Source organism: Bubalus kerabau, chromosome 19 (genome assembly GCF_029407905.1).
Source record: "Bubalus kerabau isolate K-KA32 ecotype Philippines breed swamp buffalo chromosome 19, PCC_UOA_SB_1v2, whole genome shotgun sequence".
NCBI lineage: Eukaryota > Metazoa > Chordata > Mammalia > Artiodactyla > Bovidae > Bubalus > Bubalus kerabau.
The window spans coordinates 65,362,599-65,390,123 of NC_073642.1; the positions used below are offsets into that span (position 1 = coordinate 65,362,599).

Genomic DNA, 27,525 nt, shown 5'->3' on the forward strand with positions numbered 1-27,525 from the left:
AGGGGGACAGGAGGCAGTGAACAGACACCATTATATTGCTCTTCTGAGAGTAGATGCAGAAGAACGTGTGTGAATAAGGGAATCCCCTACAGAATTACAGGTATTGGAGAAAAATTGTATAGAAAATACAAAAGCATAAGTAACCACTAGGGACATGACCAGAAAACCTCATATGGGGGAAAGCTTTGTAATCTTCAAAGATGCTTCTGTTTTAAGTAATAGCATGGGCAATGTTTGTGTATTATATTAAAAGGCAGAATCAGGATATCAAACTGGATACGTTGTATTTTACAACTAAACGGACAAAATCTATGCAAAGAAGAGTGAAGTGTACCAAGAGTTATCTTTTTTTTTTTTCCTGAGTGATGGGGTGATGATTTTTTTTTCCTTTTTATACTTTTATACTAAATGTTCTTTGGTGTACATTCCTTAATAAGCAGAAGGAATTTATGCTTTAAAAATGACTCCTTTCTTACCACCGAAGGTGATCTTCACTGCACAAGGTCAGCAACAGGGCTCAGAGCAAATGTCTGGAGGCTGCAGCTTGCTCACGTGTGTTCTCAAGAAGACAAGCAATGTGCTTTGGGGTTAAATTCATAACAGATCCATTGTTGACACACACGACTAATTTCCATTTCAGTTCTAGGGAAGTGTTATGGGCTTTTATTGTAAAATGTAGGTTGAAATCTAGTTGTCCCTTGTATGAGAGAATTGTCAGCTTTTTTATACATTAACCAACAAGAGTTCTTATTTCTCATTTTAAATTTTGCTTGGCAGTTCAGACTGTCGTTTGACAGCTTAACTTTTTAAAAACCTGAATATACCCTCTTCAGACTTTTCTGTTCTTTATATTAATAGTCCCATTAATCAACAGATCAGAGAGTAAATCACTATAAGCAGAAACCATCTGCTGGAGGCACTGACAAGCAAGACAGTTGTGTTAATCTGGGACATCGAAACCTCGTCGCAGAATTTAGTCTTTGCGAGTACTGGTGAAAGCAAACTGCAAGTCATCCTTAAGTAGCTTCTGCAATATTAACACTTAACACTGATTTTCACTATCATACCTGAGACTGCCATTTATTAATTGGATAGGTGTTGGCCTTTGCAGTAGGTATTTTGGATATATTAATTCATGTCACTTCTGCACAGCCCTTTGAGGTGGGTATTATTGTTCCCGTTTTACAGATGAGAAGGCAGCCTCTAGGACACTGGATAATTTGCCCCACACAAATTGTCCGTCTGGTTTGGGAAAATCTGGAACTTGACCCCTCTAGGTCTGGCTCCACTTATGTTCTTTTAGTCATCTGTGTTGCTTGGATGTACACGCCTCTTAGCAGTATTATTTAAATTAGCATTATTCAAATCAAACCGAATATTTAAATGAATAACTATGTGACTTGAAATGAGAGTTCTTTTTTCAAGGTTTAATTTAATTTGCAAAGTATCCCAAATACAATAAATCATATTCAGCATATAATTATGTAAAATATTGTATTATAGTCTTTTCAATATAAATTTTATTAGAGAGGTGTAACTAACAAATTAAAAATTTTTAAGTTCTTAGCAGTGAATGAAATCAATGCATATTTAACTTAGTTCTTTATCCTGGTTAGCCAAAATTAGCAATTTTTCCCTCTCTCACATCTACTGTGCTTTTTCCTTATCTTTCTCCTTACAAATTAGTTAATTACAGAAAATAACTTGTGCTTTCTTTTAGACAGAACATGCTATAGTTTCTTCCATTTTCCTCTGTAATTGCCTTTGCCAGTTTAAATAGACATTTGTTAGTGAATTGTAGAAAAGACTTGATAGATATGGAGGAGGAAATGGCAGCCCACTCCAGTATTCTTGCCTGGAGAATCCCATAGACAGAGGAGCCTGATGGGCTACAGTCCATAGGACTGCAAAGAGTTGGACATGGCTGAGCGACTGAGAACTTGGTAGATATATTCAGTAGATATATTTCAGAGACTGAGAAAGATTGTTTTTAAACTTTGTATTATGAATACGTTCAAATGCATATAAAAGTAGAAAGAAATGGGCATGTGCCATCCCTGTTTTACAAACAGGCCTTGTGCATACGGCATTTTTATTTCTCCAGTATATCTTTAGGATCGGTTCCTGGAAGTGGGATTGCTGGATCCAAGGATAAATGCATCTGTAATATTGCTTGGAATTAGTGATAAGGCTCTTACCCAGCACATGAGTAGTTATCTACCTTGTCTTATAATTTAGCAAAAGCACGTCACCTTTTCTGATTCCAAATATATACAACTTTTCAATTTTGAAGTAGATAGTTAGGAATTCTGGGTTCATAATGGTCAGTTATGACCATACTTTGAATTTCTACATATAGTCACATACATAGTCATGCTTTTCACAATTAAATTTATTTTGAAACCTAATGGAATGTTTTACTTATCAAATGTTGCACTTAATAACAACAACAACAGTTAAAAGGGTATCTTGATCATAAGATTATAACAATATCATAATAACAAACATTAGATTTGACTACCTATACTTGAATGTCTGTGTTTACATCAGCTATAGTTTTAAAAATATATTGTCAAAAATAGTATTTCATGAAAGTCTGGGTGTTCCAATCCTCCCGTTTCGAATGGTGAAAACGTTTTCATTTCAAGCATACGTGTGAATGCTTTAGACCTGAGATTCTGAGTACCTTTGTTAGAGATTTTCAGTTCCCACAGTCTGGAGTCATTTTGTAGGGAAGTTGACTCAAGGGTAGTTTGGGGGGAGTTTATGTGAAATGGTACGCACGCAGACAGGTCATAAACACTCTGTATGTGGCTGCCTCTGCTCCCTGCAAGGCCTGTCCACTTCAGCCTGCTGGCTCCTCTCCTTCCCTTCCAGTGGGTTAGTGGGTCTAAGAGAAGTTACACAGCGTGGTAAAGTCACAGAAACTCGGGTGTTTCTTTCCTGAACACTCTGTCACTCTAATCTAGGAATCAGGGTCCTAGATTTCAGAGCAGGAAGAGCTACCCTTCAAGCATTTATGAAGTCTTTACTGTATGGACTAGGAAGCAGGTTCCAGGGTGTCTTGCCTGTGGTCACACTGCCAATTTGGGACACTCTGGACCTCACGCCCTGGCCCCTGTCTCCCAGATCTGATCTCCTTCTGTCCTCTCCTCCCTCCACCCAATCTGGGCACCAGTAAAAGAGTGACTGTTTGGGCAATGAGAACTGTCTGGGGTCTTCCTCACCCCCTGCCTGTGTGTGTGCAGGATACAGAGAGGACACTCACGGACCTTCATCCGCCTCGGGCAGCTTTGATCATAACTGAAATCCTGCATTTAGTTCTTCTCACGCAGCATTCAGGATACTAGGTTGCACCCTGGTATCCAGACTAGAGCATTTCACCATCTGAGTGCAGCCAAGGGACTGTTTGTCTATGTTTTGCCCCTAAAAACAGTTCAATGTATGTGTGTGTGTGTGTGCTCAGTCACGTCCGACTCTTTGCAGTCCCATGGGCTGCAGCCCACCAGGCTCCTCTGTCCATGGGATTTCCCAGGCCAGAATACTGGAGTGCGTTGTCATTTCCTACTCCAGGGGATCTTTCCAACCCAGAGATCGAACCTAGGTCCTTGCGTCTCCTGCATTGGCAGGTGGATGCTTTACCACTGGCACCACCTGGAAATAATATTTTTTAAAAAGCTTTCCTGAACCAGAAGAATGTCTCATATCTCAGTGTCATGTCGAAGCCAGCGATCCATTTATCTTATCACCCAATAAGCTGGAAATTGTGTTTGAATCTCCCTTCCCTGGTGCTGTTTCTCTTCTGCAGTTTTCAAGATCGCTTGTCTGAAAATGACTCATTATAGCTGCTCTTGTGTCCTGCCATTCTCTTGATCCAGGCTGGTACCTGTGCAGATTGGACATTGGGAAATACGCTTTTCTTCAAAACTTTTCTTTATGGCAGCAACATTTTTTCCTTGAGTGGCTAATCATGTTTAGATATGGAGACATGAAAGAAATCTCATGTGATGTTCTGTGCAAAATAGGTATTTAGCAAACATATTGGTGTAGTTGTGATGCTATTCAAGAAGTCAGTGGTGACACAGGCCGAGCACAGTATCGACAGAGATGTAGCAGTGAGTGATTGGATCTCGTCAGAGTGGGGACTCTTTGCAACCTCTTGTCAATCCAGCAGTGACCACCATTTCTTCTCCTTCCTTCTTTTCCCCTCCTCTACACACAAAAGTGGTAAGTGAAATTGCTCAGTCATGTCCGACTCTTTGCAACCCCATGGACTGTAGCCTACCAGGCTCCTCTGTCCATGGGATTTTCCAGGCAAGAGTACTGGAGTGGATTGCCATTTCCTTCTCCAAGGGATCTTCCCAACACAGGGATTGAACCCCGGGTCTCCTGCATTGTAGACAGACACTTTACTGTCTGAGCCAGCAGGGAAGTCGCTTAGTCATGTCTGACTCTTTACGACCCTTTGGACTGTAGCCCATCAGGGACCTCTGTCCATGAAATTCTCCTGGCCAGACTACCAGAGTGGGTTGCCATTTCCTTTCCAGGGGATCTTCCCAACCCAGAGATCAAACCCAGTCTCCTGCATTGCAGACAGATTCTTTACCATCTGAGCCACCAGGGAAGCCCCTTTCCTCTCCATAGCTGCTGTTTTTCTTTTATGATTTCTCATTACAGCTTTAACAATTCTGTTTGCTTTTGATGCTACTCTATTATAGTTTAATGTGTGAGGTTTATTATGCCCTCTGAGAAGGCCTGCTGCGTGCAATTGATGTTCTTTTTATGGGCTTTAAAAAATCTCATCTCCTTTTGGGGGAGAAGAACAGTACTCAATTATTATGAGACTGAATTTTGAAATTAAGACTCAAGGAAAAATTAAAAACAGTGACTCAGAGGGAATTTCCTTGGCAGTCTAGTGGTTGAAATGCTGCACTTCCACTGCAGGGGGTGTAGGTTCGCTCCTTGGTCAGGGAACTAGGGATCCCGCATGCCTTGTGTCGCAGCCAAAAAAAGAGTCTGAAACGGCCACACAAGTCCTTTTCTTGGAAGCTGGATCTTTGTTCTTGAAGTTTAGTGCAGTCTGATCAACAGATGCACGTCGAACACCTTCCACGTCAGCACCGTAGCAGATGCTGCCTTCGTGGAGCCTGCGGGTGTTGGGGTGGACGGGACTAGACAGCGTGAAGGTGGCACAAAGCAGGGGCCGTGGGGGCCCCGGGGGCACCCAGCCTTGCTTGGCTGGCACATAAGCGTGTGGGAGGCAGGTCCTGGCTTAGATGCTGGAGAGGAGCAGGGGGCCAGCCATCGTCCATCAGCCCCGCCACGTCCTGTACCCTCCTCCAGCCAGCTCTCTGCCCCCAGGGGCGGGGCTGTACGGACCATACCTTTCAGCCTCTCGCCCTTGGCTCCAGTGAGGTTTGAGCAGCAATATCCCCAGTGGGGTCTGCAGGGAGGGAGAGTGAGGTCAGAGGCTGTACCCCTGACTCCTTCCAGGCGGGTCCCAGGTGGGCTGTGGCCCCGCCCCCTGGGTGTAGCTGCTCCTCCCCCAGCACCATCTCTGCTCTTAGGGCCCAGTTACCTGCCAGCCCGTGGCCCCATGGGCACGTGATGGGGCTCGGTATGGAGTCCAGCCAACATCCCAAGCACAGGGAGAGGGATCTAGATGGTGCCCCCTCCCAGCATGAATGTCTCACCCACTCGAACTGGGTGTAAATGAGACTAGCCCACTTGAAATAGCAGCCCGTAATCAAGCACTAAATTGCAAGACAGAGACTGGTGTGCTGTAGAGCCGGGGCCTCCAGGGAAGGCCGGGCTGGTGAGGAGAGGCCCTCCCCAGCTGGAGGTTGGCACAGACCAGTGATGCTCAGAGTGCGTTCCCCAGAGCAGCAGCAGCAGCACCAGCCTGGAGACTGGTTAGAAATGCAGGGTCACAGGCCCCGCCGCAGACCTTGAATGGGGCCCAGCGAGCTGCATTTTAACTCCATGGGATTCTGCTTCACAGAAACAAGCTAGGTGGTGGGAGTGAAGTGGGTTTGCTTGTTGTGGGTAGAGGGAGGGGGCCCAGATAGTGACAAGCCTGGGCACCTGGTGGGAAAAAGAAGATCGAGTGGGGACAGTGATAAGAGAACAGACTCTGTATGATTTCAGTACCTTTAGACCAAGAGATTTTTGCACCATGTTTTACGTCCCTGGATATGTTATAGTGTCTCCTAGTTTATAGTCTACGGGAACTTGAATAGAATTTGTATTTTACTGTTGTGTGAAAATTGTGTAAATCTTAATCATGTTGAATTGGTTCGTGGTGATTTTCAGGTCTCCTGCAATTGTTCAGTCGCTCAGTCATGTCGGACTCTTTGTGACCCCATGGACCACAGCACGCCAGGCTTCCCTGACCTTCTCTATCTCCTGGAGTTTGCACAAACTCATGTTCATTGAGTCAGTGACACCATCCAACCATTTCATCCTTGGTTGCCCCCTTCTTCTGCCCTCAATCTTTCCCAGCATCAGGGTCTTTTCCAGTGAGTCAGCTCTTCACATCAAGTGGAGTTTCAGCTTCAGTCCTTCCAATGAATATTCAGGATGGATTTCCTTTAGGCTTGAATGGTTTGATCTCCCTGCTGTCCAAGGGACTCTCAAGAGTCTTCTCCAACACCACAGCTTGAAGACATCAGTTCTTCAGTGCCCAGCCCTCTTTATGGTCCAGTTTTCACATCAAGTCTACTATATCCTTCTACTTTTCTGTGTATTCATCCCATTAATTTTTGAGAATTTGATATTGAAACCCCAGCTAAAAATTTTGACATATCTACTTAAAAAAAAATTGTTATATGTAGCAGAGCTATGGGCTTCCCTAATAGCTCAGTTGGTAAAGAACTCGCCTGCAATGCAGGAGACCCCAGTTCGATTCCTGGGTCAGGAAGATCTGCTGGAAAAGGGATGGGCTAGCCACTCCAGTATTCTTGGGCTTCCCTTGTGGTGTAGCTGGTAAAGAATCTGCCTGCAACACAGGAGACCTGGGTTCGATTCCTGGGTTGAGAAAATCCCCTGGAGAAGGGAAAGACTACCCACCCCAGTTTTCTGGCCTGGAGAATTCCATGGACTGTATAGTCTATGGGTTGCAAAGAGTTGGACACAACTGAGTGACTTTCACTTTCACTTTCATAATGAAACTGTATATAACTTTGTTCTGTATTCCAAGTCTCCTGTAAATGTATGGTCATACTTTCATAGTTTAAAAAAGAAAGAAAGAAAAAAACCTGGTGAAGAGTGAGCTCTGATCCCTGGTATTATAAAAGAGTAAAATGATGGAGAGTGGCCTGGAGGCTCATGGGCCTGGGGATCTGGGGACAGTGTCCTCTCCTCCCTCCTCCAGGCCTGGGTGTGCAGTGGAGCCGGACCACACGTGTTGTCCCCAATGGATGAGATAACGTGTTTTAAGTTGTTACTACTCTGTCTGATGTCTGGCACTTGGAGCTGCCATCATGGTTTCAGCTTCTGCATTTTGGTTGATTCTGATGCAGAGACATTATTTTGCCAACAAAGGGCCATGTAGCCAAGGCTATGGTTTTTCCAGTAGTCATGTATGGATGTGAGAGTTGGACTGTGAAGAAAGCTGAGCGGCAAAGAATTGATGCTTTTGAACTGTGGTCCTGGAGAAGACTCTTGAGAGTCCCATGGACTGCAAGGAGATCCAACCAGTCCATTCTAAAGGAGATCAGCCCTGGGTGTTCTTTGGAAGGACTGATGCTAAAGCTGAAACTCCATCTCATGTGAAGAGTTGACTCATTGGAAAAGACTCTGATGCTGGGAGGGATTGGGGGCAGGAGGAGAAGGCGACGACAGAGGATGAGATGGCTGGATGGCATCACCGACTGGATGGACGTGAGTCTGGGTGAACTCCGGGAGTTGGTGATGGACAGGGAGGCCTGGCGTGCTGCGATTCATGGCGTCGTGAAGAGTCGGACACGACTGAGCGACTGGACTGATCCCATGACCTGTCATGTGGTGCAGCAGGCTGGGAGGAGCCATTAGAGACCATCCGTGAGGGATGTTAGGATTAGGACTTTAAAGGAGATTTGCTGGGACGGAGCCTCCGAATGCAGTGGGAGACCAGCCCTCGGCTTTAGGGGTTGCACTGAGGGAGCCTCTGCAGAGCGATGGTGACAGCGGGATGAAAGGCAGGCGCCCGGCACTGATCCACGTGCTGTAGTCACCCCTCGGGCCTCTGCAGCGAATGACTACAGACAGAAATGGACTCCCTGACAGTGCTGGGGCCCAGATGTCTGAAGTGAGTATCGCTGGGCTGACCTCAGGTGCTGGCAGAGTTGCTCCTCCTGGAAGCTCCGAGGGGGAGCCTGCTCCATGCACGGTTCCCGCCTTCCGTGGCACGGTTCCCGCCTTCCGTGGCACGGTTCCCGCCTTCCGTGGCTGCTGGCCATCCTCGCTAGAGGGTACGTCACTGCAGTCTCTGCCCCGGCTCACGTGGCGAGCCCCTCCTTACGCGCCTTCACATGGGCTTCTTCGTTTTCCCCCTGTTGATCTTATGGAGCTATAACTGATACACAGTGTTGTCGTAATCTCTGCTGTACAGCAAAGTGATCCAGTTCTGTGTACATACTTTCTTTTTCATATATATATATGTATTTCATTGTGATTTGTAGTTCCCTGTGCTACGCAGTAGGACCTTGTTGCTGATCCATTCTATACATAATGGTTTGCATCTGCTCACCCCCAAGCTCCCCTTGCCTCCCTCCTCCCCACCCTTTGGCAACTACAAGTCTGCTCTCAATGTCTGTAGCCCTGTCTCTGTTTTGTAGGTAAGTTCATCTGTCTCATGTTTTAGATTCCTCATCTAAGTGGTATCACATGACACTTGTCTTTCTCTGTCTGACTTACTTCACTTAGTATGATCATCTCCAGGTCCGTCCATGGTGCTGCAAATGGCATGATTTCATTCTTTTTTATGGCTGAGTAATATTCCATTGAATGTACGTATATACACATGGGCTTCTAATAAGGACATGAGTCATTGGATTTAGGGCCCACCCACATCCAGTGTGACCTCACCTGGGGTTTCCCAGCTGGTACTAGAGGTGGTAAAGAATCTATGTGTAACGCAGGAGATGCGCAGGAGATGTGGGTTTGATCCCTGGGTTGGGAAGATCCCCTGGAATAGGAAATGGCAACCCACTCCAGTATTCTTGCCTGGAGAATCCCATGGACAGAGGAGCCTGGCGGGCTTCAGTCCACGGGGTCACAAAAGAATCAGAAACAACTGAGAGATTAAGCAGCAGCAGCAGCAGCAGGGCCTCAAAGATCCTGCTTCCTAATAAGGTCCCATTCTGAGGTTCTGGGTGAACGTGAATCTCAGGGAAGACACCACGAGCACAGTAGTACGTATATTTTTTAAAAAGACCGACAAAATGGAGACTGAAATGGTAGGTGAAGTAGAGAGAGGAGGTGGAGATGAGGCATGGATGGCATTTCTTCTGGAGAAGGTTCTGTCCTGGCAGAGAGTGGACATCAGCATGGGAGCAGGCTGTGTGTGTGAGGGAAGATTTAGCATCTCTGTTTTGGAGCTGTGGTGTTTTCCTTGAGGAATATTCACTCCAAGCACTGGGCTAGGGCCCCTGGCTGGAGCAGGTACTCAGAGAATGAGGAGAGAGAGAGAGCTTGGAGGGGGTGGGCAAGGGTGTCCTGCTGTGGGCGGAGGGGTCTGACTGCACTCTTTAAACCCTCTTTCACAATTAAAAAAAAAGAAGGTGGGCCGCCCTCCGCTTTCAAGACTGAAAAGGTTCAGTGCATTGAAATGTTGGCACTCTAGGCAGTCTTGTCATTGGTAGTATTTTTAAGGGCCTACTCTGAGGCAGATTTAACTTGGGGATGAACAAAATAAATTCTGCTAGTACCTTAAAATAAACGTTTAATTTTAGAATAGTTTTAGATTTACAGAAAAGTTGCAAACAGAGCAGAGTTTCTGAATCCCCCTGCACCCAGTTTCACCTATTGTTAATATTTTACATTAGAATGTTTGTCACAACTGATGGGACGGTATTGATACATTATTATCAATCAAGGGCATACTTTATCCACATTTCCTTAGTTTATCCCTTATGTCCTGTTTTGGTCTCGGGATCCCATCTGGGATTATATTTAGTCATAGCGGCTTCTTAGGCTCCCCTGGACTGACAGTTTCTCAGATTTTCCTCATTCTTGTTTAACCTTGACAGTTGTACAGAGTACTGTCCTTCAATTTGGGTTTGTCTGATGCCTTTTTCCCGATTAGACTCGGGGCGGGTTTAGGGAGAAAGACCGCAGAGACACAGTGGTGCTCGCATCACATCTGCCAAGGGTGCATCCTGTCTGTGTGACTTGCCGCTGTTGACCTTCACCTCGATTACCTGGCTGAGGTGTGTTTGTCGGGTTTCTCCCCCTTGTCACACCTCCGCACTGTGTGGTTTAGGAGGAAGCCAGTGTGCACAGGCCACACTTAAGGGGCAGAGAGTATGCTCCACTACCTGAAGGACAAAGTATCCGCATAAATTATTTGGAACTTTTCTGCCTGGGGGTGTGTCCTCCTCGTGTGTTTATTCCATCATGTGTTTGTATCAGTGTGAACCTGTGGATATTTATTTGATAGTTTGGGGTATAATCCAGTCCTATGTTATTTATTCTGTGGTGCAGTGTGTGCCAGCTTTGGCTCTTCCCATTGGCTCCTGTGTCCCTGTACCACGCCACCCCCCCCCCAGCAGTGTGGGTTTTGTGAGCACTTCCTTACTTTCTGGTGCCATAAGATGCTCCAGGCTCATACTGGATATTCCCTGTCCCAGCCCTAGTTTCGGGCTTTTCCCCAAGGGTCCCTGGTTCCTTTTGTTGTAGAGTGGGATCAGAAACCAAGGTGTGGGCCCCAGGTCTCTCAGCAGGCAGAGCTAGAAAATAGATGTCTGCGCAGGCTCACCTGTTATTACGGACCTGTGTGTCTCTGTCTTTGTTAAGCTAGATGTGCGTTCACGCTGCTGCCTCCTCCTCCGCTCTGTTGCTGGTCTTTCATCTTCCTCTCCAATGGCCAGAAGCTGGTTCCTACCATCCGCTGGTGCATCCACCAGTTGTTCAGTTCTCATGCTCACACATTGTGGTTTCAGAGCTGTTAACCCATGGCCCCATGGGAAACAAGTTTGCCAGCTATTATTAGAATATGGTACTTACGTGCAGTGCCTTTTGTAGTCTTCCAGTCTCTACTCATTTCCAGAATTCCTCTGTTGGCCCCTTTCCTCTCCACCCCCTTCCGTGAGGTCATATTGTGTATTTCTAACGCAGTTGGTTAGATTCTTTTGTCACAATCTGCGTTCTGTCATGGGGTTCCCCCATCTCCTAATTGAACATTATTTGCATATATTAGGGCTCACTCTTAATAAAATAACAAAAGGATCTGTGGGTTTTGACAGCTGTGTAGTGTCATACGTCCACCATTATGATATCACACAGAATAGCCTTGCCACCCCCAAGAACCTCTGTGCTTCACCTGGTCATACCACCTCCAGTCTCTGGCAAGCTCTGATCCACTTTCTGTCTCTATAGTTTAACTTTTTATAAAGTGTATAGCCTCTCAGACTGGCTCCTTTCACTCAGAAATTTGGATTTAAGATTCAGCCACGGCTGTGTGGATTGGTTCATTCCTGTTATCACTGAATCCTATTCCGTTGCCTGCGTGGACCACAGTTTGTTTACCCCTCACCCACTGAAGGACCTCTTGGTTGCTTCCAGTTTTGACAGCTTTATGGCATCACCGACTCGATGGACATGAGTTTGAGCAAACTCTAGCAGATAGTGAAGGACAGGGAAGCCTGGCATGCTGCAGTCCATGGGATGGCAAAGAGTTGGACGCAACTTATCAACTGAACAGCAACAAATATTAAATGCAGGTTTTGTGTAGGCATAAGTTTTCAAATCAGTTGGGTAAATACTTAGTGTCCAGAACAATTATTGGATCCTATGGTAAAATTTGGGGCTTCCCAGGTGGCTCAGTGGCAAAGAATCTGCCTGCCAGTGCAGGAGACAAGGGTTTGATCCCTGGGTCAGGAAGATCCCCTGGAGAAGGAAATGGCAAACCCACTCCAGTATTCTTGCCTGGGAAGTCTCATGGACAGAGGAGCCAGGTGGGCTACCGCCCATGGGGTGGCAAAAGAGTCAGACACGACTTAGCAACTAAGCAACAACCACAGTGGTAAAGTTTATAAGCCTTAGTTTGGTAAGAAACTGCCAGACTGTCTTCCAAAGTGGGCTGCCCCATTTTGCATTCCCACCGGCTCCGAAGAAGAGTTCCTGTTGCTCTGCCTCCTGGCCAGCAGTTGGTACGTTGTCTGTGTCCTGGACTTTGGCCCTCCTGATAGGTGGAATAGACATATCTCATTATTGTCTTCATTTGCATTTTCCTAATGACAAAAGATATTGAGCATCTTTTCATATGCTTATTTGCCATCTGTATATATTCTTTGGTGAGGTGTCTGTTCAGATCTTTTGCCCATTTTTTTAATTGGGCTATTCATTTTCTTTCTGTTGAATTTTAAGAGTTCTTTTCCTATTCTGTATACACGTCCTTCATCAGATATGTGACTTGCAAATATTTTCCCCCGGTCTAGGAATTGTCTTTTCATCCTCTTAATGAGTCTTTCAGCTAAAGTTTTGTTTTTGTTTGTTTTTCATTTTAATGAGGCCTTAGCTTTTAATTTTTCTTCTCTCATGGATGTGCTATTGGTGTTATATCTAAAAACTCATCAGCAAATTCAGGGTCACACAGATTTTTCTCCTGTGTTTTCATCTAGAAGTTTTGCGGTTGTACAGGTTACACGCAGGTCCCTCCTGAGTGGTCCCTTCTGAGCGGCTGGGTTTGTTGTTTCAGAGTTGTCTTTACCTTTGTCGACTCTGCTAGCATTTTGAAACGGACGTCCTTTCTCTTTCTACGTTATCTTAAGTCGCATAAAGTTCCCTTGAAAAGGGAAAGGTCCTAATTGCCTTTTCTGCTTGTCTTCCAGCAAGACCACTGGTGCAGACCTTGCCTTTAAGAACCACGGTCAACAACGGCACTGTGGTACCAAAGAAACCCAGTGGCTCCCTGCCAGCGCCCCCGGGGGCCCGGAGAGAGCCCGCTGTGCCTGCCGCCGCCAAAAGGTAGGCAAGAGGCGCCTTCGATGAAAGCTGTGTCAACTCAGATGCTGAAATCAGCATTAGTCTTTTGTATGACACTTGAATATTTCTCCTTTGAGTTAAAGCTTGTGAAAGCGCAATATTTGGTGTGTTGCCAAAACAGAAACCATGTTGATTTATTATTCTGCGTTTTTTTTTTTAGATATAATCACAGAGTCTGATTTTACATTCACTAAAGCCACAGTGTACCATTTTGTGTTTCTGCTTAAACTTCACTTTTAATTAAAAAAAAAAAAAAAAGTGGGAGTATGACCTATACAAAAAAATGAATATGCTGTTCTCAGGTCCCAAGGGCTTGGAATATAGCAAAATTCAGACTGCTGTACCGAGCTTTAATTTTTGTCAGTAAAATTTGGATGGCATTTAACGGTGGAGTTTCAGCTGTTGATGTTTGTCAGATAGCGAGTAAGTTGCTTTTAACTTTTTTACAATTTCACAATTGTCATATTAAAATTGTAGATTTTCTATGCCAGCCTACTTTTCCAAATTTTTTATGCTCTAAAATACAAAACACCTGTCGGTCATCTGGCACAGAAAGTGTTAAAGAAATTCTTCTGCAATGTGGCCTCATGAGCTTCTTCTAAGAACTTGCAGCGTTTGTTAAAATGCTATGTGCTGTATGGGTGCTGGGGATTCAGTGTGCCCTGCCCTGCGCGGGGTGCCCCGTGGGTTGACGAGAGTAGATCTGAGGCTGCATTGTGACTCAGAAGGAAAATACAGCAACCCCATCACATCTTTTAGGTACAGAGTGTTTCTACAGAGACTCGTCATTGAGCAGATTTGCACGGTGTTTTGTCAGATAGAGCTCTGTGTACTTACTGTTTGTGAATTTTGAGAAAATTGATTTTGCAGGGCTTTTTGAACTTTAAAATGAAATTCTTGGCCTCATTTCATACCTTTTTATTACTTACTTGAATCATTTATTTATAATCAACATGAAATGACCTTCTGGATCCTAACAGGCAGCGATAGATATAGACTGTCTTTTATTCATCTAGATGTTGTAAGGCTGACAATTCTGACTTTTTTTTTAGTTTCGGGTTGTCATCTGTTACCATTTCCTCCTTTCTTTTTTTTTTCATTGTGGAAAACAACAACAACAACAAACACATCACATTAAACTTACCACCTCAGCTATTTTTAGTGTATGGTTCAGTAGTGTCAAGTATATTCTCGTTGTTTTACTGCAGATCTCCAGAACTTTTTCATGTTGCAAAACTGAAACTATACCTCTTAAACAGTAAGTCCTCCCCAGAACCCTTGGTGATCACGCTTTTCCTTTCTGTTTCTTTGATTTTGACAACATCAGATGTTCCGTATGAGTGGGATCATGGGATCACAGAGTATCCATCCTTTTGTGGCTGACTTATTTCACTTGACATAATATGCTCAAAGTTCATTCACATTGTAGCTTGTGAAAAGATTTCCTTCTTTTTTAAGGCTGCATAACATTCTGTTGTGCATATATATACCACCTTTTCTTCATCCATTCATGTTGATGGACATTTGGGTTGCTTCCACCTCTTGGCTATTGGAATAATGCTGCAGTGAATGTATGTGTACAAATATCTCTTTGAGATCCTGCTTCGAAATCTTTGGGGGTATATACCCCAAAGTGGATTGTTAAATCATTTGGTGTTAGGTTGGTACAAAAGTAATTGCAGTTTTGCATTGCTGAACTTGGCCATTTGATATTGGAATACCTTCTTAAATAAACGTGGTTGTGTTACATATTATTTTAATGAGCATTTCTTGCTTTATGTTTTTTGCTAATGACTTATTACTTGATGTTTATTTTATATTTATTTTAGACTAGGGAAATGATATTAGACAAAAAGCAAATTCAAGCAGTTTTCTTATTCGAGTTCAAAATGGGTCTCAAAGTAGTGGAGACAACTCACAGCATCAACACTGCATTTGGCCCAGGACCCGAACGGCGCAGCGGTGGTTCAAGAAGTTTTGCAGAGGAGACGAGAGCCTTGAGGATGAGGGCTCAGTGACTGGCCGTCGGCAGCTGACAGTAACCAGTTGAGAGGATCATCTAAGCTGATCCTTTTAAAACTACACGAGAAGTTGCCCAAGAACTCAAAGTTGACCATTCTCCAGTCGTTTTGAAGCAAATTGGAAAGGTGAAAAAGCTCTATAAGTGAGTGCCTCATGAGCTGTCCAAAAGTAAAAAAAAAATCATCATTTTGCAATGTTGTCTTCTCTTCTCACAACAGTGGACCATTTCTCAGGTTGTGACATGTAATTTTATACAACGGGCAATGACCAGCTCGGTGGCTGAACCGAGAAGAAACTCCAAACACTTCCCAAAACCAAACCTGCACCCCAAAAATGCCACAGCCACTGTTTGGCGGTCTGCTGCGCGTCTGATCCACTACAGCTTGCTGAGTCCTGGTGAAACCATTGCATCTGAGAACTGTGCTCAGCAAATCCACGAGATGCACCGAAAACTGCCGTGGCTGCAGCCGGCATCGGTCCAAAGAAGGGGCCTGATTCTTTTCCACGACAGTGCCCAACCGCACGGTACACGACCAGTGCTTCAAAAGTTGAACAAAATGCTCTACAAAGCTTTGTCTCATCTGCCGTATTCACCTGACCTCTCGCCAACTGACTACCACTTCTTCAAGCATTTCAACAACTTTTCTCAGGGAAAACACTTGCACAACCAGCAGGAGGCGGAAAAGGCTTTCCAAGAGCTCCTCACATCCCAGAGCACGGACTTTACACGGCAGGAGTAAACAGACTTATTTCTCATTGGCAAAAATGCCCTGATTGCACTGGTTCCTATTTTGTTTAATAAAGACATGATTGAGCCTAGTTGTAATGATGTAAAATCCACAGTCTGAGACTGCAGTTATGTCTGCACCAACTTAGTAATTCAATCTTTAACTTCTTGAGAAACGTCATAATGTTTTCCTTAATGATTGCACCATTTTACATTTGATGGAGCTTGGCGGTCTACAATCCATTGGGGTCACAAATGAGTCTGACACGATTTAGCAACTAAAACAATGACAACATCTATCTTTATTCCAGTACCTCACTGTCTTGATTACTGTTACTTTGTAGTACGTTTTGAAATCAGGAAATGTGAGTCCTCCAGTTTTGTTCTCCTTTTTCAAGATTGTTTTGGCTATTTGGATCCCTTGGGATTTCATATGAATTTTAGAATTTTTTTCTACAAACGATGCCATTGGTATTTTGATAGGGATTGCATTGAATCTATAAATCATTTTGGGTAGTATGGACATTTTAACATATTAAGTCTTCCAGTCCCACAGAGGATGACTTACCATTTCTTTGTATCTTCTTTGATTTTTTTCAGCATTGTTTAATAGTTTTCTGTCTATAAGTCTTTCAACTTCTTGGTTAAGTTTATTCCTAAGTACTTTGTCCTTTTCGATGCTTTCATAAATGGGATTGTTAATTTCCTTTTTAGATTGGTCATTGTTAGTGGATAGAAATTGAACTGATTTTTGTGTTTTGTTTTTTGTATTCAGTAACTTTAGTGAACTTGTTTATCAGTCTTAACAGTTCTTTGTGGAATCTTTAGGGTTTCCTACATATAAAATCATGTCATCTGCAAAGAGAGATAATTTTACTTTCTTTTTTCCAACCTTGGATGCCTTTTCTTTTTCGTGTCTAATTGCTCTGGCTTGAACTCCCAGTACTATGTTCAATAGTAGTGGCGAGAGGGAGTATCCTTGCCTTATTCCTGACATTAGAGGAAAGGTTTTCAGTCTTTCACCATTGAGTACGATGCTCATTGTGGGCTTTTCATTTTTACTTTTTGACTTCTACTATGTTGAGGTGGTTTTCTTCTCTTCCTATTTGGTTGAGTATTTTTATTATGAAGGGTGTTCAATTTTGTCAAGTGCTTTTTCTGCATCAGTTGAGATGATGGTGTGATTTTTGTCTCCTTCTGTTAATGGAGTGTATTGTATTAATTTTCTTATATTGAACGGTCCTTGCATTCCAGGTGGAAAACCCACTTGCTCGTGGTGTGTAATCCTTTGAATGTGCTGATAAATTCAGTTCGGTTGCTCACTCGCTCATTCGGGTCCTACTCTGTCGACCCCGTGAACTGCAGCACACCAGGATTCCCTGTCCTTCACTGTCTCCTGGATTTTGCTCAAACTCATGTCTGTTGCGCTGGTAATACCATCCCACCGTCTCATTTGCTGCTGCCTTCCTCTCCTTCTGCTTTCAGTCTTTCCCAGCATCAGGATCTTTTCCAATGAGTCAGCTCTTCGCATCAAAAGAAAGTATTGGCCAAAGTATTGGAGCTTCAGCTTCAGCATCAGTCCTTCCAATGAATATTCAGGGTTGATTTCCTTTAGGATTGACTAGTTGGATCTCCTTGCCGTCCAAGGGACTCTCAAGAGTCTTCTCTAGCACCACGTTTCGAAGGCATTGCTTACTCATAGTAGTCTCATAATCCTTTTTATTTCTGTGACATCAGTTGTAATATTCTCTTTTGTTTCGAATTTTAGTTATTTCAGTCTTCTCTTTTTTTTCTAGTTTAATGGAGGAGTTAGCACTTTTATTGGTCTTTTAAAAAAAATCAACTCTTGGTTTCTTGATTTTTTTCTATTGTTTTTCTTTTCTCTATTTTGTTTATCTCTGCTATAATCTTTATTTTTACTCTCCCTCTGCAAACTTTTGGTTTTATTTATTGTTGTTTTTTCCTACTTCCTTGAGAAGAAGAAATAAAGTTAATTTGTTGATTTGAGATCTTTCTGTGTTTTCATAGCTATAAACTTCTCTGTTAGTACTGCTCTCTGCATCCCACGCGTTTTGGAATCGTTTTTGTTTGTTTTCATTTGTCTCCAGATATTTTCTAAATTCTCTTGTGATTTCTTCTTTAACCCATTAGCTGTTTAAGAGTGGGTTGTTTAATTTCAAGGTTGACTTTTTAAGGTAGCAAATAGTTAATGAAAAATGAGATTCTTTGTCTTTATTCTTGAAGATTCACTTTTATAATTGAGAGATCTCTTTATGTATTTGGAGTTTAAGTAAAATAAAAAATTTTTTCAGAGCAAAACATGATAAAAGTAAAATTTGAAATGCAGATAGAATTTCTAGCTTTCAGTTCATTTCATGAGAGCTTATGTCAAGTATTCTTGCACTTTGTTTTTGTAGAAGCCTCTGTGTTTGATCCAAAGTAACTAGTACTCTGCTGCAGAATCTAATTGATTTGTTTTTGTTCAGTCACTCAGTCATGTCCAACTCTTCGCAACCCCATGGACTGCAGCACATCAGGCTTCTCTGTCTTCCACTGTCTTCCAGAACTTGCTCAAACTCATGTCCATTGAGTCAGTAATACCATCCCACCATCTCATCCTCTGTCACCCCGTTCTCCTCTTGCCCTTAATCTTTCCCAGCATCAGGGTGTTTTTCAGTGAGTTGGCTCTTCACATCAGGTGGCCAGAGTATTAGAGCTTCAGCTTCAGGATGAGTCCTTCCAATGAATATTCAGAGTTGATTTCCTTTAGGATTGACTGGTGCTATCCCCTTGCAGTCCAAGGGATGCTCAAGAGTCTTCTCCAGCATCACAGTTTGAAAGCATCAATTCTTTGGTGTGCAGCCTTCTTTATGGTCCGCCTCTCATATCCATACATGACTACTTGAAAAGCCATAGCTTTGACTATGGTCAAAGTCAGCAAAGTGATGTCTCTCCTTTTTAATACGCTGTCTACTTTTCCACAGAGACAAAGAGGCTCAGTGGTGTTTCAGCCCCTCTTTAAATCAGTGATGATGGCAGAAATCATTTTTGATGATAATATAATAAAAGCCTACAAAGCACCAAGCTTTTAATGCCATTATCACTGATCCTCAAAACAGCCTTCCAAGGGACATATTATTATCCCTGTTTTGCCAATAGGTAAACTGAGGCTCAGAGAAATGAAGTAACTGGTCTGGGATCAAGTGAGTGGAGAGAACATGGGCTCAAACCCAGGTCTGTCTGGCGCCAGAGCTCACACTCCTTTCACTGTAATGGGCTGGTTCTTGCAAAGATTTCCAGGTCAGCGCTTGCATCTCCTTATTAAAAAAAGTGCTCCATATAATTACTCTTTGGAAACCATCCCTCTTGTGTACCCTTGTGTAGATGATGCTCGTTAGAAACAGTGATGTTCTGAGAAGCCCCGAGAGTGCTGACAGGAGCAGCAGGCAGGGGTGAGGGTGGCTGAGATGCCGGCAGCTTGCATCTCTGAGAGACAGACCTGCCCATTGATAAGGAGTTGCAGGCCCTGAACCCCTAGATCAGGACCCAGGCCTGTGCTGTGAGAGAGGCCTAGGTCCTCTGCTCCTCCAGGCATAAAGGAGCTTATGGACAGGGCTCATCCTCAGCAATATTATCTTGCAAGGAAAGAAGGAAGGGAGGATAATTAGTAACCATCACATTTGATACGGGCTGCCCCAGTGGCTCAGCGGGTAAAGAGTCCACCAGCAACGCAGGAGACGCAGGAGACTCGGGTTCGATTTCTGGATCAGGAAGATCCCCTGGAGAAGGAAATGGGTACTTGCTCCAGTATTCTTACCTGGGAAATCCCATGGACAGAGGAGCCTGATGGGCTACCATCCAAAGGATCGCTGAGCAACGACGGAGCCAATTAAGCATGCATACTTTATATATGTGTATGCATTAGCACTTTGGAAAGTTTTTTTGTATATCAGCCAATTTTAAATCTTTATTGAACTTGTTACAACATTGCTTGTGTTGTTTATGTTCTGGCTTTTTGGCCATGAGACATGTGGGATCTTAGTTCCCGGACCGGGGACCGGATCTGCACCCCTGCACTGGACGGTGAGGTCTTAACCCCTGGACCACTGGGAAACCCCTGTATGTTAGCATTTAGACAATAACCTTCCTCCTATAAATATTCTTAGTCCTCTGTAGACTTTTCTTTTTCTATGACAAAATGATTAGTCATAGTCATTTGATAAGCTGTTGTTTAGCAGTCAACTAGAAATACGTGGTTTTCTAGATTGTCTGAAACTCTTGGTTTTCAGCATAGGGCGTAGTGATTCACTTATTTTGTTTCTTTGCCTTATATGGGCTTCCGTGGATCTGAATTCTCATCCATCTGGAAGTTGGAAACCCAAACAGTGGCCTGTTAACAGTTACTCTGTGATAAAGTTCCTATAGATCTCTCCTGAGGGGAGAGAGTTTTGAAAACTGAAGCAAGCTGGGCATTCTGACTGTTAGGAGTAAAACAACCTCCAAGACATTTAAAGTACATGTACAATCGTGTTAGAATTTTTCTGTAATCAGAGTTCTAAATTAAACGAACTGGGGCGTCTGTGGCGTCTGGATGGGTATATGTTTGTTTTCTTTTCTCGGGTTTTTTCAGCCTAGTACCGAAGAACAAAATCCCCTTTGGAAATTGTCCAGCACCCAGGGGTTGTGCTTTGTGTTGACAATTAAGACTTCGATTGGGGGCTTGATTTGGAATCCTTGGGAAAAGCTTTGTTTCCATTAGTCAAAGAAGAAAAGGCAGAGAATCCGGGAAGACGTTGTAGGTCGTACCTTGCTCAGTGGGGATGCTGAAGCTGACAATAGAACAACATTCCCACTGGCTCAAAACGGAGACAATCACTCATTCTTTCCACCCCTAAGTAGAGCTTTACAATAGGGCAGAGCTGTGAGAAGAGAGATCAAAAGAACAAAACTGGTGCAAAAAGAGAGCATTATTTTTAAAATGCTCTGCTCCAATTGGAAGATAGTATGGTAAATATCCATGGTTTCCAAACAAACAGCTGACAGTCCTTAGAAAAATAGCTGCACTCATTAGTGCAGTGTTTGTGAAAGCCCCGAAGTCAGCGCCAGGTGCTTAAGGATTTAAATCTGCTTCGGGTTGTTTCGTTTTTCTAATATATTTACCATTGAGATCCACTGAGATGTATGTGTTAAATTCATATTCTGAGTCTGATCTCTGCAACAAGATTAGAGATGGGAGTATTTTGCTGTTGAACAGAGGAAGATGAATTGGCACCTACCCTCTTATCAGAAAGGATGCGGTTCCCCAGTCTGGGCTCAGGTTCTGAAATGTTAGTCACCCAGTCTTGTCTGACTCTTTGCGACCCCATGGACTGTAGCCCTCCGGCCTACTCTGTCCATGGAATCTTACAGACAAGAATACTGGAGTTGGTAGCCATTCCCTTCTCCAGGGGATCTTCCCAACCCAGGCATTGAACTCCGGTCTCCTGCATTGCAGGTGGATTCTTTACCATCTGAGCCTCCAGGGAAGCCCCCTAGGCTCAGGTAGTTGACTTCATATGATAGGAAAAAAAAACCCAACTTATTTTCATGTGTCAAATTCTCTAAGACCACCAGGCTTCTTAGAAAATACCTTTTTGTTGTTACAATGATGTCTTTAGCCTTTTTTAATTATTGAAGTGGGTGACCTCAGTCTGTCACAGTTCCCTCACCCTTGCAGGACAAAAGCCAGGTTAGTTCTGGTCCCTGTTGACTTGCCAGTGCTCAGCACAGCGCCCAGTATAAGTTGATCCCAAGTAAGTATTTGTCGAGCATGTGCTCAGTCGTGTCCAACTCTTTATGACCCCATGGACTGTAGCCCACCAGGCTCCTCTGTCAAAGGGATTCTCCAGACAAGAATACTGGAGTGGTTGCCATTTCCTGCCTGCATTTGTCAAGTAGATAATTCTTCTAATCTAGTGTTAATCACTCCAGCTGTCATGACAGATGACCTCATTAGAAAATCTCTGGTCACGCGTACAAGCTTCCCCTTAAGATTCATATTTTTTTTTTCAGTTGTAAAAGTTTGGGATCTTTTCCCCAAGATTTTGGAAAGCCAATTCTTGGTTCCAGATCGCATAATGAAAGAAAGACATCAGTCATGGTAGCTTATTACACTTAGAGTTACTATCTAACCTTGAGAAGAAAGATGGCCACTTTTCCTCCACTCTCCATTTGCAGAGATACAGTTTTACATCTGAAATTTAGTTTAAGTCGGCAAAAGCCATTGAATGCAACTGCAGTGTAGTGTAAAGAACTATTACATTTTCAGAACTTAGAAAGTATGGAATTTGGGAGTGGGGGCCGAGAGCAGAAGGGAAAAGAAGAAACGATGGTATTATTAGTGCATTTCTACACAAGACGTACTTGCCATAAGCACTAAAAAATGTGTGATTATACATTCTCTCCTAAGCTAGAACTTCTACCACTTTGAAAATAAAGAGCGTGGTTTTTCCCTTGCTGTCCTGAGGGAACATAACTTCTTTGGTTACTCCCTGCTGGGTTATTGCAGGAGGCTCCTCACAGAGTGTATACAGTATTAACTCCTTCTGACCGCCCTTGTTCCTGCAAGTGTCTTGTCTTCAAGCTCTATTTTCTGTCCTTGGCTTTGAGTCCTAGTAAGTGCTCTTTAATTCATAAGAGCCCTTGGCTCTCAAAAGGAAATTTCTTGTTCTTCTTGAGTATACAACAATAGTAGATTAAACAAAAAAAAAGATTAACATGTTAATGCAAATGTGCAAATAACAAATATCTTGAAAGGGTTGTGATGGATTATACCCAAGTCTATATATGCAGACCGAAATGTTTTCCTGTTTTAATGTGCAGTGTATTCTGTAATTTATTGAAGTTTACCAAAATAATTTTCCATGCTTTTATTACTACACTCACGTTTATTCTGCTTTGTTTGCATGCCTCTCGTACACAGATTAAACAGGTCTGTGAGCCTTCTCGGTGCTTACACACTGAACAGATCACCGGCCAGGTGAGGGGTACTTAGATTTCCAACATAGCCCTCGCTGATGCTGCTTGCTCATTTCACCTGCCTTCTAGCGTAGTCGCTTAGAGGGTCTTACCTGATGCCTGCCATTGCTCAAGTCTTAAATCACGTAGCTGTTATTACTTACTGACCTTTGGTGCATTTTTTAAACTTTTTATTTTATATTGTAATATAGCCAATTAACAGTGTTGTAATAGTTTCGAGTGGACAGCAAAGGAACTCAGCCATACGTATACATGTATGTATTCCCTGCCAACCTTTATTGGATTTTTAGACATTCAGCACCTCTGTTCAGCAGGTCCTCAAAACTAATGAGCCGCAGTGCTTCATAACTTGCAAGTGATCTGTTTATTTTTGGCCTCGCCATGTGGCTTATAGGATCTTAATTCTCCGAGCAGAGATTGAACCCAGGCCCTTGGTGGTGAAAACTCGGGGCCCTAACTACTGGATCATCAGAGAGTTCCCTAGGTGCTGTTAACTAAGAGATTCAGCAGAGGGCCAGGGGTCGTGACCTCAGCCGTTTGACTTTATACCCTGAAGCCATCCCCCCATCTGTTGTTGTTGTTGTTGTGTAGCGGCTCGGTCACATGGGACTCTTGGCAACTCCAAGAACTGCAACACACCAGGTTTCCCTGTCCTTCACTGTCTCTCAGAGTCTGCTCAAACTTATATCCATTGAGTCAATGATGCCATCCAACCATATCATCCTCTGTTGCCCTCTTCTCCTCCTGCCCTCAGTCTTTCCCAGCATCAGGGTCTTTCCAGCAAGTCAGCTCTTTGCATCAGGTGGCCAAAGCTTTGGAGCTTCAACTTCAGCATCAGTCCTTCCAACGAATATTCAGGTTGATTTCCTTTAGGATTGACTCGTCTGATCTCCTTGTAGTCCAAGGTACTCTCAAGAATCGTCTCCAGCGCCACAGTTCAAAGCATCAATTCTTCGGCATTCACCCTTTTTTAAAGTCCAGCTCTCACATCCATACATGACAACTGAAAAAACCATAGCTTTGACTATACGGATGTTTGGTGGCAAAGTGATGTCTCTGCTTTTTAATATGCTGTCTAGGCGTGTCGTAGCTTTTCTTCCAAGGAGCAGGCATCTTTTAATTTCATGGCTGCAGTCACTGTCTGCAGTGACCATGGAGCCCAGGAAAATAAAGTCTGTAGAATAGGAATGATGATACATTCACTGGGGATTCGAGGTTTAAATTCAATGATTCGTATGAAATGCAAAACTCTTCGTAGATGTGAACTGTTGCTGCCCACGGCTGCATCACTCTCTTCACTCTCTTCACTCAAGATCTCCCCTCTTCACTCTTCCAGGAGCTAGGTTGAGTGCTAGTTATTAGCAAATCGGCTAACGTTTGCTATCATTGATTAACAGTCACGGTGTTTCAGCTCTTTAAGGGTGCTTTATACAAGCTTTCAAATTGCCATGAACTTGCCCTGAACTCCCACAAGGACGCCACAGAGGTGATGCTGGAGGCTGCCAGCTGCCAGGGCGGGGTGCCTGAGAGCCTCATGTCAGATGCTCGACAGAGAACACTCTCGAGATGTGAACTGAGCTTGGTGTTTATCGTCACTGGAAGATCTTGAACTTTAGCACAAAGCCTTCTGTAATTTGTAGACTTCAATCCTAAATTTCAGAAATGGAATGCTCTCCCAAGAGCTGTAATTTCCTTGTCCTCAAATTGAGTCTTCTAAAAATTCACATTGTGCTCTTCAGGCACACCCGTGTGGATCCCAGCTGTGAGATCCCGGTGCTGTCAATTCAGAGTTTCCTCGGTGACCGAAGAGCCTAGGCAGAAAGTGTCTTCCACTCATTGTGATCATGCTCGTCTTATTTATGTTTGCTCAGTCAGAGAACGAGATGTTTTTTTCAAAAACCGATAACACCCTACAGTTTTAAAAAAACATGCTAAGAGCTTCTTTACTGACTGGTTGGACATGACAGAGGAAGGACTGAAATTGGCTGGAAGGAAGGCAGAGATGAGAAGGAAAAGGGAATGAAGGGAAGACTGGGGGCATCCCATGTGCAAAACTCTTGCCCATTCTGTGCTATTTCATTGTGAGAAAGGAAGGCACATCCAGCCCAGCAGTAGTAGCCTCGCTGTCTCGGGCTCCTGGGCTCCTGTCTCCTCCTGATGGAACTTTAGGTCCCATGCACCCTCTCCTGGCTCCGTGCTCACTGGAGCCTCTGAGGCTCCATCATCAAGGTCCCCTCCTCCACCCACAGCCCCAGCACCTTAACCGTCCTCCCTGGGTTCTTGCTTCTCTGGTCTCTCCAGGTTTCTCTGCCTCCTGAGATTCCCATGGCAGTTCTTCAGCCCACCTCGTCCACCTCGTTTCTCTTTTCCAGGAGACAAAGGTTCTCCTCATTTCCATCTCCTCTCCTTCCCGGCGTGGAGATGCCCTCTGCGTCCGTGGTTCAGTAACCCCCGCTGACATTGGTGTCCTGAGCCCCTCCTGGTTGCAGACTTACGTTCTCGCCCACCTGCACCTCGACTCTCTGCATCCACACCAGACCCCCCCGACACAGTCCTGCCAGGGGCAGCTCCTCCATTCACCCTTCTTTTTTTTTCTCACGGAGCAGGTGCTAAATGATGGCATCTCCTTGTGCTCCTTTGTCGGTGTGACACTCCCGTATATTGTTTCATTTATTTCATCCTTTCATTTAATAAATATTTATCAAGCTTCTCTACTAGACTCTGCACAGAATACAAGAATGATAAATGAGATGAGATCTCAGGAAACATATGACCTGATGATGAAGATTTAAAAAAAAAAAACTTTACAGGTTGTCTGTAGCACGCGTCCAGGCTCCAAGAGCAGACCATCAAGCTACAGCCCCTGCCCTGGCTAACTGACCCCTCACCCCTGTGGGTTACTGTGCAGGGGGTATCCCTTTTCCTAGGACAGGCTCCCGCCTATTGTGTAACTGCAACATATCCAAGGCACTCATTTTCTTTCTCCCAGAAATTCACAATCTTCAGGAAGTCTTCCCTAGATATCCCACAGCAGTCTTCCAACTACTCTAGGCCCTCTGGTTATACAGAAGGAAGTAAGCACTTGCATGGGGCCCCCTCTAAACGAGGCATCCCACGGAGAGTGGATTGTGTTTGTCCCACGTGTGCCTTTAGACCAGAGCTCTTCGGTAGCAGCACCGCTGACCTTTGGGTCTGGACCAGCTTTGTCGTAGTGCTCTCCTGGGCTTTAGAAGGGTGTTTGGGGCTTCCCAGGTGGCACTAGTGGTAAAGAACCCACCTGCCAATGCAAGGGACGTGGGTTCAATCCCTGGGTCAGGAAGATCTGCTGGAGGAGGGCACGGCAACTCGCTCTAAGTGGGTCAGTATTCTTGCGTGGAGAATCCCATAGACAGAGGAGCCTGGCAGGCTGCAGTCCATGGGGCCTCAGAGTCAGACACGACCGGAGTGACTTAGCTGTAGCAGTGCCTGCTACGCCCATTAGATCCCTGGCGTCCACCCATTAGATGTAGCCGCTCTCCCTGCTCCCCCAGTTGTGACAAGCCAAAGTGTCCCTGGGGGGCAGAGTCGCCCCTGGTTGAGCAGCACTGGTCTAGACTGAAGCCTACACAAGGGCGGGGTCACCTCCCGCTAAGGCCCTGGTATTCATGGTACTCATGAATATTCATGGTACTGATACTCATGGTATTGTTGGAGTTGGTACCTTTCAACTTCCCCGATGACCTTGAACTTCACTAACCATTACAAAGGCAAGAAGCATAGATCTCAAGTGACATTCTGAAAAAATTTTTGATCTCTGTAGTAAGGAATTTAGAACCAGTCTATCTTTTAAATATCCACATGGAAATAGGATGTTCTATGTATATGTTTTCGCATTCAGCGCTAGGACAGAACCACTCCGGGAAGGACTTCTCTCTCATTTCACTGTCTTTCCTTCGCACTTTCAGTACCGTCAAGAGGACCAGCTCATCTGAACGGGTATCTCCTGGTGGTCGAAGGGAAAGCTATGGGGATTCCAAAGGGAACCGGAACCGCACAGGATCCACCAGCAGTTCTTCTAGCGGCAAAAAGAACAGTGAAAGGTAAGGGGCGTCTTCCCAACAGTTCCTGCCGTTCCGATGTCATGTGACCTCTCTTCCCCAGCGGTGAATCCGAAGGCCCCCCGAACCGGCACATAAGCGAGGAGCCCTCGTGGCTCGTGCGCCTTCTCCGGAAGTCACTGTGGGCTCGGCAGACAGCTCCTGGTCACAGCTCACCCCAGTTACCAGCCAGGTGGAGAACTGTGACTTCGACTCCCTATGCATGCAGGAGGCGTTCTTGAGAACTTGCTTAGTACCAACTCCATGGAATTTGGGAAGCTTCTGAATTGATAAAGTGTGGGACAGTTTATATTTCTAATGCTCTCAGCTGCCTTTTTTTTTGGCTGCACTGGGTCTTCGTTGCTGTGCACGGGCTTTCTTTAGTTGTGGAACACAGTCTCTAGAGCACAAGGGCTCAGTCGTCGCAGCATACAGGCTTAGCTGCCTAGTGACATTAAACCTGTGTCCCCTGCATTGAATCAGGGATCAAACCCGTGT

The 27,525-nt window shown here is 44.3% G+C and overlaps 1 protein-coding gene across 8 annotated transcripts in view; it reads left to right on the forward strand.

The window, feature by feature from the left end:
- Positions 1-27,525, forward strand: part of EML1 (EMAP like 1) — a 197,335-nt gene that overhangs the window by 115,837 nt on the left and 53,973 nt on the right. For 7 of the 8 annotated variants that reach the window (XM_055556811.1, XM_055556810.1, XM_055556808.1 and 4 more), the window contains 2 exons: positions 13,032-13,167; positions 26,896-27,030. In XM_055556811.1, coding sequence (XP_055412786.1) covers positions 13,032-13,167; positions 26,896-27,030 — 271 coding nt within the window. Of the gene's footprint in view, positions 1-13,031; positions 13,168-22,895; positions 22,953-26,895; positions 27,031-27,525 lie in introns of all 8 variants that reach the window. The other variant, XM_055556814.1, reaches the window with a different exon arrangement.